This window comes from Oxyura jamaicensis, chromosome Z (genome assembly GCF_011077185.1).
Source record: "Oxyura jamaicensis isolate SHBP4307 breed ruddy duck chromosome Z, BPBGC_Ojam_1.0, whole genome shotgun sequence".
In the NCBI taxonomy this organism is placed as follows: Eukaryota; Metazoa; Chordata; class Aves; order Anseriformes; family Anatidae; genus Oxyura; species Oxyura jamaicensis.
This window is the reverse complement of record NC_048926.1, coordinates 61,473,599-61,487,878: the sequence shown is the minus strand read 5'-3', so window position 1 is coordinate 61,487,878 and position 14,280 is coordinate 61,473,599. Positions and strand designations below refer to the sequence as shown.

The 14,280-nt window shown below is 42.0% G+C and overlaps 1 protein-coding gene across 1 annotated transcript; it reads right to left on the bottom strand.

The window, feature by feature from the left end:
* Positions 1–5,874: 5,874 nt before the first annotated feature.
* On the bottom strand, positions 5,875–10,746 carry SRP19 (signal recognition particle 19). Its single transcript, XM_035309592.1, has 5 exons — positions 10,641–10,746; positions 9,629–9,704; positions 8,486–8,557; positions 7,634–7,745; positions 5,875–6,530 (listed from the first exon to the last, which is right to left on the bottom strand). The coding sequence occupies exons 1-5, from the start codon at positions 10,679–10,681 to the stop codon at positions 6,397–6,399; spliced, it is 435 nt and encodes a 144-aa protein (XP_035165483.1). The 5' UTR covers positions 10,682–10,746; the 3' UTR covers positions 5,875–6,396.
* Between the last annotated feature and the right edge of the window lie 3,534 nt (positions 10,747–14,280).

Here is a 14,280-nt window from a genome sequence, read left to right as displayed (position 1 = left end):
CTGGTATGATGCTTACGTGTTTCTTAAGAGCCCTGCATGTCAACACAGAGAAAACCATTTATTTAGATAAAGAATGCAGATCTGTACAGGATATTGACTTTTTAAGCAAACTCCATTACTGCAGAACAAATAGAAACCTCCCTAAAAGCCTGAAGGAAGTACTTTTGCCTTTTAACTAGCTCTCAGGGGTACAACCAAGCTGTTTTACAGCGTCAGACCTAAACAGAACAGTTTGGACTACAGGGCTGCTCTCAACAGTGAGCACTGCAGGAGACTGACTGCACTGTGTGGCTTTCCAGACTCCATAGCCTCACCTGCCTAAGGAATCATCAAGGTTTACGTCCAGGAGGAAAGCGTACTTTAGAAACGTGTGTGTGTTGGGGGGGGGAATGGTAAACTACAGAGATTTCAGACTGATCTTTCCTTGCCTGTTGATTTTCTACTGTTCCATCACTGAAACAGTAGAATAACATAGAAACTGGGGTACGGAATATATCCTAGAAACAAATAAATCATACTGCACAGTTAGGGGCAGCTGAGGGTGGTTGCACGTGTGTTTCTTCCAGCTCCTGGTATCTGTAAGGAGGACAGTTCTTCACCTTTATCACGCACGTTTCCAAACTCAGCAAAAAGAAAAACATTCTTGGAGGAAAAACCTGTGAGAAAACATAATGCAGTCACCACTAAAGTTACTAAAACAAAACCGAATTCTTCAAACCAAAGAAAGATAGTTGACAAACATAAATTCTTACACGTAGTGGAAGATGTGACTAACTGCCAAGTCAAACCCTCACCATTTCCTTGGTTTGACTATGAAAGTGTCTTGAGTTTCCATTCCAGTCTTACTAACTCTGTACAAGCCTTCTGTTTAAACAGTCTAGTTAAATCAACACAGACATATGACTAATTCCGCAGTTACTCCCTAATCCCCACTTCAAACTCCACCGACTTCCTTACACAAAGCAGGAAGATCAAAGTTTAATAAAATGAAATTACTGATTCCGGTACTTCATGATAGCACATAGAAGTGTATTAAATTGTGGTTTTAGGTTAAAATAATCATCTGTCCATGGACAAAGGATAATTTTGCAGAAGTCACACTCCTGCAGCAAATCTTAGAGGCAAGATTGTGTTGCTAAATCCATGATTATTCAGAAACACGGTGTTTTATGTAAACTGAAAGTTCAGCAAGCATGTAAACACTGAGCACCAGTCTGGTATTTCCAGAGAGATTCTACATCCAGTGTGATGATTTCATTTTTAAATTAAATTTAAACACTTTTATTGCTAAGTGTGACACCACATGGCATGGAATTACCCTTTGGTTGGTTCAGGTCAGCTTCCATGACCATATCTCCTACCCACCTCTTGCCCACCCCTGCTGGCTCTTGGGGTGTTGGAGGGAGTCCTGATGCTGTGCCAGCACTGCCCAGCAGCAGACACAACATTGTTGTGATACCACTGCTGTTCTAGCTACACATGCGGAGCACAGCATTGTGTGGGCTGCTGCAGGGAAAGTTAACATCCCCACCAGAGCCAGCACAAATGCACAAAGCCATGACACAGTCAAGTAAAAGTGATTGCAGATGAACTTCATTGAATTTAACAACTTTTGGAAGGATATGTGGTTGATCTGTTTGGTGAGGCAAATGGAATTCCACAAAACAAATAAAAATGCTTTATATATCATCTATTTTTATTATTGCACTTTTGCAGGATGACAACACTTAAAGCTTGAAACCTGTAATTAGGCATTTCTAAGTTCTATGATCTAGGGGAAAAAACAACACTAAAAAGAGAAAAACAAAGCAAAAAAACATAAAACACAAAAACCCCCACCCTTAAAACAAAACAAATATATCTATATATCTATGTATCTATCTATATATATATAGATATAAAACAACACCAAACCCATAAATCTTGATAGAGAAAACAAACAAACAAACAAAAAGGACCCATAAAGTGTTTCATAAAAAGTAGAACTGCACTGCAGTCTAGTCAGTTCCTAACTGGAACGTCGTCTGCTCACTGTCGTGTCTCACACTAGCAACAGTTGCCAGATTCCTCCAACTCCCTTACACCAGCCACCACTGTATATTCAGTTCTCCCATATTTTCAGGGCCCTTGGCAAAATACAGCTAATTTGCTAACTATGTTATCAGATCTAACCTATACGCAATCTGAATCTGCATGTGTACTGACATAAAGTCATAGGGTTACAGAATCATAGCATGCTTTGGGTTGGAAGGGCCCTTAAAGCCCACCCAGTTCCACCCCCCTGCCATGTGCAGGGACACCTCCCACCAGACCAGGTTGCCCAAAGCCCCATCCAGCCTGGCCTTGAGCACCTCCAGGGATGGGGCATCCACAGCTTCTCTGGGCAAACTGATCCAGTGCCTCACCACGCTCTGAGTGAAGAATTTCTTCCTTCTATCTAATCTAAGCCTACCTGTTTTTAGCTTAAAGCCATTTCCCCTTTCCTTCCTGAGAAAGAGTCCCTCCCCAGCTTTTCTGTTGGCCCCCTTTAGGTATTGGAAGACTGCAATGAGGCCTCCCCAGAGCCCTAAGTACATTAAATGCAGTTTGGCCAGAGCAAACTGCCAACCAGAAGCGATAAATGTTCATTCTCCTTGACTTTCTGTGTTCCATCTGGGACATGGAATGGTTCTTCATGACTTAAGAGAACTCACTGACTTTGAGAACTTGTCTTTGCATTATTTCAACCAAGTGAACCAGCAGTTAAAAGTTATAATGCAATAGATGAAGAGAGCATTTGTATCAACCCCTTTTTATTTAGGAAAAGATGTCTCTGAAAAGCTATACCAAGACATAAAATAACACCATAAAGTCGAGTTTGTAACAGGAAGAAGCTAAATACGTTAAAGCACAGCTACTTCTGCAGCTGCTGACAGAGAATGAAACGAGACCTGCTGGGTCTCTCGTGCTATCAGTGCATCACAGGAGAACATCCCAGCTGCAGCTGCTGCCCCAAAGGCAGTGCTAGCTAAAAGGCTCCAATTGTTAAACATGCACAACAAACAGGTTGTACACACGTTTTTTTGAGAACAGATGTTTTCCCCAAGCCTTTTTTTTTTTTTTTTGGAAATTTATTTAATGACTGAAGGTAAAAAAACTATATATGCTCATACACTACCGTCACCTCCCAGTTAAGACATATGTCAAAATAATCTTTGGAAACTCACTCTCTTTCTGTTAGGAACTGAGTGGTTGTGCTTCTGTGACAGCAGCTACGTGCAACCTTTCACGCAGCTGAAATCACAAAGCATCTATCTCAGAACAGCGCTGAATTTTCATTTTTAGTCATTGCTGTGCTGTTTGTCTGTGTCTCCAGAGCTGCTCAGTGGCTGCCTCAGTGTTCCCACCTGGCGCTGTCACGGTTATAAGGACTGCTAGAAGGGTTTGGAGCTCACACCTCTGCTTCAAATGTTTCACCTTTGCCTAGGTGCCTTCCCCTAGAAGCACAGGAAAATAACGGGGATACACTTCCACGTATCTTGACCAAGTGCCTTCTGGAGAGACCCGGCACCCAGGCTCCTCGCGGCTTGGACGCGGATTATTCTCACCAGCGCCGTGTAGCCTTGTTCACGCCGCCGCCTACTGGAAGCCACACGTCTTCGCCTCCTCTCGGCAGCTACTGCCGCAAATTCGCACGGCAGACAAAGCAAAGCAGATGAAATAAAAAGATACCTTAAAAAAAAAATAATAATCAATCATCATCCAGTTTTTCCCTGAAAAGGGGGCTTTCTACTAACAGCGCCGAGACCAACAGTTCCAGTATTTTTCTGGATTTTACAGCGCCCTTGCCTCTACTTCCAGTCCTATGGGACTCTTCCAGTCTTTTCTGTTCCCAGGAACTGAGGGAATGGAAGAAAGTTTTGAAGAGAAGGGAAGCCCTGCAGAAGAATCTGACTTGCTGTCTTGGCCTGTTTGCTGTTATCCTCCAAGTAACTCCGCTTGTTAAAAACTAGGAGGTCCACAAATGGCAGCCTGGTCCGTGTGCTTAACTCTGCCAGTCAAGGGGGAGCTGTGCTGCACGGCCCGATGCCTCCTTTAAGAGCCAGCATGGCTCACAGAGCAACAAGTTAAAAGCCAAACAGAAAATGAAAAACCAAAATGTAGACCAAAAAAGCTCACAGAGAGGAGAGGAGAAGCAGGCAAGTGTTGTGAGAATTATGTTTTGAATCCCTAATGGCAGTAATCAGCTAATTTCCTAGTAGTGCACAATTTGCTGAAAATAAGCCAGCCTTACCCAAAATACCCAGAGCTTTGTTCATTTTTTAAATCAGTTTTACGTATCTGAGCTTAATAGAAGTATTTGCAGAAATTGTTCTTTTTTTTTTTTTGTACAATCCTTTAATTTTCACAGAGCTCTCACTTTAAATAATTCAGAAAAGTTACTCAGTGATCAGGAAAAGCCAGGAATAACTAGAGCCCCTAAATCTGTGAGCAGTTGAGCAGTTACTGTCTTCCATACAATGTACCTCACGTTCTTGCTTCTCTCACTTGCTATTTCTACTTCACAGAGCAGCAGTAACTAAGGAGCAACCTCTGTTCCCTGCACCAAACCCTTCGCTTCCTCCCAGCAGTGCCCACGCTGCTGTTTCTGCCACACGGCACTCCATCAGCTCCGACAGCAGCGTCCTTCAGCTGACATTTCAGCATTTACACGTTCAAGGTCGGGTAATCCAAAGGTAGCTCGTGTAAACTGTTTTGTCAGCAGAAAAAAATGAATCTGCTCATGCAGAGCCACACCCAATTGCAGCCATAGTGCTCCAGGCAGCCTCTGTGCTGTTACTCCCGCTGCCTCGGGGCTCGGGCTGGGGAACTCATCATGGCAGCCTCAGGATTTGGTGCGGCTGCCATGAGACTAAGAATGTGTCCTACGTGCAGCACCGCGATACAAGAACCACACTTAAAAAGCCTCACAGGAAGGAAATAAGGCAGACTTCGAACCACCCACAGGCAGGGGACTCCAAGTCCTTCACTGTTGGTTCCAACCAGCATCAGCTTCAAGGGTCACTGGTAAATTACTGTCTACTTGAAAAAAAGCAGTTGGGTGGAACAAGGAGTATAAAACCCAGTACACAAGCATGAGTAACTTGAGCAAAGATACCATCAGGTAAGAACTTAACAGAGTTTCATTACTTTAGACTCAGTCATTAAATGTTTAGATGCATGCTGAACACTGCTCATCTTTAAAACAGTGAAAAGTGATGCCAGAGAATGTATCTGACAGACAGATGAAACAAACCCTAAAAGAGAATACTGCTCCATGAAAAAAATGTCAGAATACTCTGACAACTTGTTTCTTGTACTCACCTGTGAAAACACTCATTTTCATGTATTAGAAAAGTTCATGAGGGATTAAAAAAAAAAAAAAAACTCAAAACAGGTAGCATTGTTTCCTTTTCAGTCTCATAATACTAATTATCCCTCATTTAGCTTGCACAGTACATTCTTCAAATACCTCTAAGGCTCCTTGTTACTGACAGCTGTTGGATCAATTCATCTTCTGCAAAATTTCCGTCCCTGTCCATGCTCTACATATATATCTTTTTGGAGTATACATTTTTACGTTACCAGATATTGCAAGGCTCAGACATCAGAAATAGTATGTGACGGGTAGAAAGTAAAGCTAGAAAGCGCATTTCATAAACTCTCAAACAACAACCCAAAATAGGATAATACAGTATTTCATATCTATAAAAAATAATTTAAAAAGAGTGAGCTCATTTGTTTTATGTGTTCAGTTTTCAGTCACCATAAACAGAATACTAACACTACAATGTCACTGACTTCTTTAAACAGGTTGTTGAAGACAGTTAACACTTTTGACAAAAGTAACTATACAAGTTTTTCAAAATTCACGTGCCACCTTTATTAGTATACTGACAATTGTGAAAGATGATTAGCAAGGAAGTTTACAAAGTCACTGATGTACGTTTTGTAGTTGGTGATACAGACCCTCCAGAAACAAGACTGTCACCTTAATAGCAAAGATAAATGGTTAACCAAGCTGAAAAGCATTTGCCTATCTAGTCTGCATAAGATTTTACAATTATTTTTTAAAAAGCTGCATATTTCTTTTGGAAAAAATATTTCTCCCCTCCAAATGACTTGCTTATATTGCTCCATTTTTAAAACTGGATGCTAGCTTCAGACTTGCAGGTTGTGTGTGAAGATAGATTTATTGTTACAGATGCAAAGCAGGTACATGCATTCCAGTTCCAAAATAAGCCAGCAGTTCAATTTGGGTTGACCTGTTTCTTTCTTTCCTGTATCTTTCACTTCAAAGTTGCAGTAGGGTAACGTGTCCATCCATGTCTGCCATACCTACAACTATTTGATGTTACAATTCCTCCAGATGTGGGATCATTTCTTTTTCTTCCCTTTCCCTTTCTTGCCTCCCTCTCCTTGCTGTAGACTTTGATCGCTACTTCCCATCTTTTGGGTTCTTGTTTTCAGTTTGGGAATGGTTTCCGCGGCATATAGCATCACTGATTTACCTAAAAATACAGAGAGAGATCATTGCATACATGATGTGTTAACAGCATCCACATCATTTACAGACAGAAACTTCAGCCTCATTTCAGATTTCTATTGAACATATTTCAGATTCAAATTTCTGTTAAACTGGTTGTAGAGCCTAGGAGTTCAGTTTCCTTTCACTCTGTAGCTGGAAGTTTGGAAGGAACATCTATCAAGTCTTTTTTTTAATTTTATTTTTTAAGCACAGGAATCAGTTGTGTCAGAAATTGGTATTACAGCAGACCAGAACTGGCACATCACCTGACAATATCCAAAGCATCTACATCCTTCCTGTTTCTCTCTCCCCTCAACTCTTAATGGCCTAAGATGCTTGTGGCAAAATGACTAGGCGAACAGCTACAAGTATTTTTACAAAGACACTACCATCTTCCTGTTGTAACATTGTTTGAATTTGTTTCCTTCTGATTAACAGTACTCTTTAGCTACTCTCATTTCAGTATTCTTCTTGCTCGTTCCTTAAGATACATGCTTCTTCAGATACATATTTGCATGCCTTTCACAACTTGATTCCTTGTCAAGAAAAATGCACAAGACCAATCAACAAGAACAGCTCATCAAGAATGATAAGTAATTTAAAAGGAGCTGCTTCACGACCTGCCCTTTATTGTTAATTTTTGGAAACAGCCAGTAGAAAACTGAACTGCACGCTCAGTGTTGTGTTTTACCTATCTGGCACCTGTATTCATACCTAACTGATGTACGCAGCACAAGAAAAAGGGGTGGAATTGAACCATTTTAACACCAAATCTTCTATTTTTACTGTCAAGAAAAGGGTAAGCCAAAACTGAAAGGATGATTAATTCAATATAGTTATCACACAACACTCCACAAACTTCCTTTTGATTCAAGTGCTCAAGAAAGAGCACTATCAAAGTGTTTTTACAAACTCCACTCACTGCTCATACATGGACTTGATTTTGTTGACTTTCAGAGGAGAAGAGACTTAATGTAACATTCTAAAATTTGTACCAGTAAAACTAATTAAACAAGCTGGTAAAAAAAAACAAAGTCTTTCTATTCTAGTAAGAGGTAAAGCACCTAACCCAGATACTTTACTTACGTGTTGGGAACTGAGGTAAACATGGGTTGCCATCATCTTGTTTGAGCTGAATTCGTACTCTACCCCTGTACTGCACATCGCGGTTCCACTCTCTGGGATACATCTTATTTTTCTGTCACAGAGGAGGAGAAACTTGCTTAGGTATGAACTACGGGAGTAATTTTCTACAGAATTTGTCAGGCGTTTGATCTAAGTCACAGCATACTGGAATTCTGAGCAGATCCAACCCAGACCTGTAGCTCTCCAGCCATTTCGTCCCCCAGGTATTTGGCCAGCAGTATTTTAAATTAATAAATTAATAATCTCTTCAGAAAATGAAGTGTGAAAAGTTACCTCACTAGAAACGCAGACTCATTCCACTGGGAGAAAGTAACCAACCAATTAAAGACCAAGCAGGTACTGCAGTAAATATCTAAAATGCTATTTGCACCGCTAGCTATAATGTAACTCCAAAGGACCCTGACAATTTCAAGCGGCAGCAGAATCCTGTTCTTATCAGACACCCGTTCCAACCTTTCATTGCAAATTAAACTTTAAAAAGCACGTTTTTAGAGTTACACCTTGCAAAATTTCATTTTATTCTTAATCTTAATAATCTTTCTATAAGCTTAAAAAGTGACATTAACACAGAGATTCAAGTTATTCTTGGCTTGCACAGTTTTCAAACATCTCCATCATCATTATTACTCGCAAGCAATCAAATATCTTTATTGCTACTAACAAAATCTTCCCAATTGCAACTTACCCTGCCTGCAACAAAAACCAAAATGATAGGAGACACACACCAAGGTAGCTTTTTTGATTGGTTTTGTTTTTTGTTTGGGGGAGGTTTGTTTGTTTCTTTCACGTTACCTCTAGTAGCACGTTGAATCCAACTGCTGCACACACATCTTGGATTTCTGTGGATGTGGGATTTTCAACAGCCTGTTGAAACAACATACTACTGTTACACATTTTACAGTGATGAACTGACTACCTGTACAGAAGTTTCCCACTCTATACTTTACAGCTAGAAAAAGCAGATGGGCAAAGAGATGGCACTTCAAATAGTGACTAATCTACTGCTCTCCTCCGGATTAGAAAACACCGGAATAATACATAAGATGCCAGTAAAACAAAACAGATGCAACACAATTATTTAGGACATAGGAGAAGGTAATAGAATTGCCTAGGAAAAATAACTGAAATAACATTTATTATATTTATATAGAACAAAAAAAAAAGATAGATTAATAAAGGCAAAATTACAGCAAGGACTGCAGGCAAACTTTTTTTTTCCTCTTTTACGGTTAACTTTTTAGGCCTGGGGCAGCAGATTCATCCCATAAATTGATCTTTGACTGGCAACGTATATGCTCAAGAATTATTTTCACTTTTCAAAAAAAACTATTATCAGGAGAAAGAAAAACAAACCACCACCCAAACTTCCTAAGCAGTGAGAAAAGCCATTTAAATTGTCAGCACTGTTTGTTAAAAATGTTATGAAGAGGGTCATGGTAAAAACTATTTCCGTACAGACTGAAAGCAACAGCAACTACCACACCTACATGCCACAGCATGGCATAAGCTCACAGATAAGCTCTTATCATTGACAGCAGAGAAGAGGACAGAGCACAGAATATGGGCATGTTTTGATAAACCAGTCACCAAGCATGCAATCACTAGCTCAATATTCTTTTCTGCATCACTCTCTAATTTGGCAAGTCAACTCTGGAATAGATTGAGAACATTTGGTTTTCATTACTTCACCTCCTTGCCAAGGGTGCTGCTCACATGAAAACAGATGCTTTAACCCAGAGCTCCTCTATCAACTTGACACGTTGATATCAGATTATTGTCAAACACACTGTAATTTCTAGTTATCAAGCTACTTGCCATGGGGTATCCCCCATGGAAAGATCAATAACTTTAAAACTTATTTTTATTTTCCAATTCTTTGCTCACTACTACACAGCAAAACAAAGCATCTTATTTCCCTGCCACCCACAGAATTACTTTGTCTATAGGTATCCTTCTTCCTTCTGCTATTGTCTTCTTGTTGTTTAAATATGCTGGATAAATGCAGATAAATCTAGAAAAAAGAGAAAACAGCAAGTTTTAATTAAGTAACATCAACTACTAACATTATTTACACATTATTTTCCTAGTTAAATAAAATGAATATTATTGCTAAAACACAGAAGTTTCCACAGCAGCTTTAAACAACCACTTATTTTCCCTCGCTTATTTTTAAGATGCTGCAAAATCCCGTTTCAGTCGTTCAGTGCACTGCCCGACCATTTGGCAGAAACCCCGTTTGTGTGACACCACTTCTGGGGGCTGAGAGTGCACACAGGGTGGGGATATCTGTTCGGAGAAGGAAAGGAGGCTGAAAAAAAATATGTTTTGACCCATTTATTAAAACCCAAAAAAACTATGAGAAAAAAATATATCTCATGTATTCCCTTTCACTGCGACTCAAAGTTTCTTCAAACGGTTGTAGTACCCTTGACGATTAAGTTATTGATAAAAATGAGAATCACTTTTTTCCAAAGTATTAGCAATCTGCCTATTCACGCAGCAACGCTAGCCAGGTTCAGATAACTTATCTTTATAAGTTTTATAAGGGAAAAAAAAACATGCTTAAAGACTCGATTACGTTAAATTGAGGTTTTTCGAGACATCCCATCCTGTCAAGCACGGGGACAAGAGTGACAGAGCCCCAGTTACGCTCCCTTCAGGCACACAGAAACCTGGCCGAGGCCCACAAGGAGAGGCCGAAGAACGACCGTGACGGGACGAGACCACAGAGGAGCGTGTCCCCGGACCACAGCGCGACGGTTTTTAACGGACGCGCTGCATCGCCCCCCCCCCGCCCCCCCGCCACGGGGCCCCCACCGCACCTCCCCTCACGCCGCCTCACCGCGGGCCCCGGCCTCGCCCCGCCGCGGCCACCCGTCCCCGGAGGGCTCCGGCCACGACCCGAGGGGCGGCGGCGGGGCGCGGGGTGCCGTCCCGCCCGCATTACCTCTCCTTGTCCGACGGCGAGGCGGCGGCGGCGGCGGCCATAGAAACGGCCGGACCTGCGCCGCTGCCCGCCCGGCACGGCCGCCTCACGCCGAGAGGTCCCGCCCCCACACGCCATCTCTGGGATGCGATTGGGCGGTGGTGCTGTCTGTTCAAGAGCGTTGTCCAATCAGAGGGAGAGACGTGCACCCAACCCCGGGCGCTGAGGGCTGTGCGGCGGGAGGAGCCGTCACGGGGAGCCGGCCCACAACATGGCGGCCGCGCGTCACGGCGGGGAGAGGGGGGGCGCGGCGCCAGCCGGGCAAGGTAGTGCCGGCACAGCAGCACCTCTCCGGTGAGAGGCTGAGAGAACTGTTCCACAAATGACTGAACATTTATCCTCCCTGTATTTTTCGGCTTTAACAAAACATACAGGTCTCCTAGATGAAGTACTGAAGAGGAGGGTGCTGAGGCACAGAATCACCTAGGTTGGAAGAGACCTCCAAGATCACCGAGTCCAACCTCTGACCTAATGCTAACAAGTTCTCCACTAAACCATATCCCTAAGCTCTACATCTAAACGTCTTTTAAAGACCTCCAGGGATGGTGACTCAACCACTTCCCTAGGCAGCCCGTTCCAATGTCTAACAACCCTTTCAGTAAAGAAGTTCTTCCTAATATCCAACCTAAACCTCCCCTGGCACAACTTCAGCCCATTCCCCCTCGTCCTGTCACCAGGCACGTGGGAGAACAGACCAACCCCCACCTCGCTACAGCCTCCTTTCAGGTACCTGTAGAGTGCAATAAGGTCACCCCTGAGCCTCCTCTTCTCCAGGCTAAACAGTCCCAGCTCCCCCAGCCGCTCCTCGTAAGACTTGTTCTCCAGACCCTTCACCAGCTTCGTAGCCTTTCTCTGGACACAGCGCAAGACGGGTGTGTTTGCAGGGAAGATCTGTTCACGATAACATTCATAGTACAGATAATGAGAAACTTGGAAGGGCTGAGAGCTACAGAGAAGCTGTAACAGAATCAGGATGGCATTTGGCACCCGTCAATGAGTTACGTGGTCTGTTCAGTCTTCTGGATGATGGACAGTTTTGTTGTCTTCTGTCTTTGCTGTCATTATGTCAGAAGTGAATAAGCTGTACAAAGTACTGCAAGAAAGAAATATGAGCAGTGCAACTGTGTGGTCTCTGCAGTAGCAGCCTTCAAAAATCAGATTGCAGCTGTCCAGAAGAGAGGCAGCTCTTCACAAACGTGACTCAACAACCTTGGCAGCTAAAAACAAAACAAAACAAAACAAAAGGTTAAAGTTATGCAGAGTTGTAAATGACATGCTAAAGTTGGCAAAGTGCTAAAGACAGATTTTTGGAGGACAATCTCCTAGTTATTGCTAACCTGGATAATACAGTTAAGTGTACCTCTCCAAGAAGTCATCTATTGAAAGCAATTTCTTAGAGGTCTATTTTTTTTTAATAACAAAACATCTTGTTAGCACTAGTTTGGTAATGGGTTCCCTGTGTTCTTGCTTTGTACAGGGTTTTAAGTCTTTGTTGCACACATGCACACGTCCATTGTATGGTTTTCCACTGAGATCTCCACTACCTATGAAGTGTGAGAGCCGCTGTTTCCTTGATAGTTGCTGCCCAGGTTGTCAGTGCTTAGTCTGTGTGCTGGGCCAAGTGGCAGAAGTTTCTGCCAGCGGTTGCCACCTACCTTCAGCTAAACAGGGTCAGGCTACAAGGGGGGAAGGAGGCAGGCAGGCAGGTCAGCAGCAACATTGGCAGCCTTTGCCTACACATACTTCACCCGCATGCCCAGTGTACGTCCGTTGCACCCTGTGGTGGTGGGGTAGTGCTTTCCAAATACCATCCTGAGACAAGGGAGAAAGAGATCCTATAGCTGAAGAAGGCTCCAACAGCCATTTAACCCTCCGTTACTGCATGCAAAGTGCAAAGTGTGGACAGATTAGATTTCATATTCATTGTCTCCATGCAGGTATGCAGTATTAATTGCACGACCATGACATACGGTCATCACTAAAACATGTTACCAGTCAGGCTTACTGCAGCTTGTTTTTGTCAACTAATGATGGACATGATCTTCCCTTTCTTGGACACGTAAGTTTGAACCTGACAAAAGGGTGTAAAGCTAGATCTGTCTCTGAAGGACAATGCTCTAGCAGAGTTTAAAGAATAATCCTAATGCTTGTAGGAAAAAAAAATGCTAAGGGTTGTTTATATGGTGTTACAATAGCCTTGTAAACAAAAATTAGACTAAAATGTAATGAGCAAACATTGAAAGTTCTCTTCACTCTGGTTTTTGTTATTGTTAAATTTTTCAATATTTGTAATTTTGCAGTTTTTACAGCAAGTTCTAGTGCATAACAGCCTACCATTGGACGTCAACTTGAGAAACGCTGCTGTGACTTTACATTGAGGAAGGCATCAAACGTGGCTGGTTTGTGAATGACACAGTACCATAATTGCATATTAAGTTTGCTCTCAGTCAACCCACTTAGTTCAGGACACTGAGAAAGCTTTTGTGCATTTGCTTTAAGTGTTGTTATATTTGACAATTGCAGGCTATTTTTTTTTTTTTTTTCCTTCACTTGAATTCATTCAGCTGTTTAATACCAACATATTAGGAGTAACAGCTTTGCTTCTAAAACAGTATTTAAACTCACTATATCAGAGCAAAGGCTACATTGCCTATATCAGTATTTATGGTAATGACAAAAATGATTGTTTTTTAAGATGAAAAAATCATAAAAATTGCTGGGAGTTTTTTGGGCTAGACTGAATCATGTGGCATATGTGACAGATTATGAGGGAAGCATGTCTTCTTTTCTGCAGATCCTATTAGTACATACCAATCTTACTTCTTGGTACTAGTATTCACAGTGTTAGCGAAACTAACATGCCTAAAATGAACCATTAGGTACAAACATGTCAGTTTAATCCCCATCATCATTATAGAATGACCTCTGACTATATGGCACCCAGTCACTACATTTGTTCTAGTGTCCTAAGAAATACATTTCAAACTTGAGTTCTCCTTATTTCTAGCCTGAAGAATTCAGGGACAGAAGTAGGTCACGAAGCACACTAGCTCAGGCACATTATGGCTGCATGCACTTTCCAAATATGTGCTATCCCTGGCATCAGAAATTTAATAATGAAGCAGTCAAAACCTGACAGGTTTTAAATATTTTAAAGCAAGCTGAAGATAAGATGTAATTGCTGGTGAGCATAGGACTCGTGTGTCTGTAGCAAAACGTCAAGACTGCAAATAATGCCTTTGCTTAATACTAGGGCTCCTGGTCTCTGAAAGCTGTGTATAACTTCTCAAAGTTATTCAATTTGTCATAGCTGCTGTGGAAGGGGAAGTGGCAAGGAATGAACACTGCACTGCCTGCATTTCAGAGCATTTCCTCACTGCACACACTGCTGGCAGCAAGTTGTGTGCCTAGTCAGACCGTACTTGGTTACTGTTAAGAATGTCTGTGGAAGAAAAATTCCCCCCCCCCCCAAAAAAAAAAAAAAAGTCAAGGGCCCTAAAAAAACAATGAAATAAAAGTTCAATTTGGTTTTACTAGGGAGTGGTACATTTCACCTGGGGTAAGTCCAAGTGCCCAGAACAGAAGTGGTACACCAAGCACA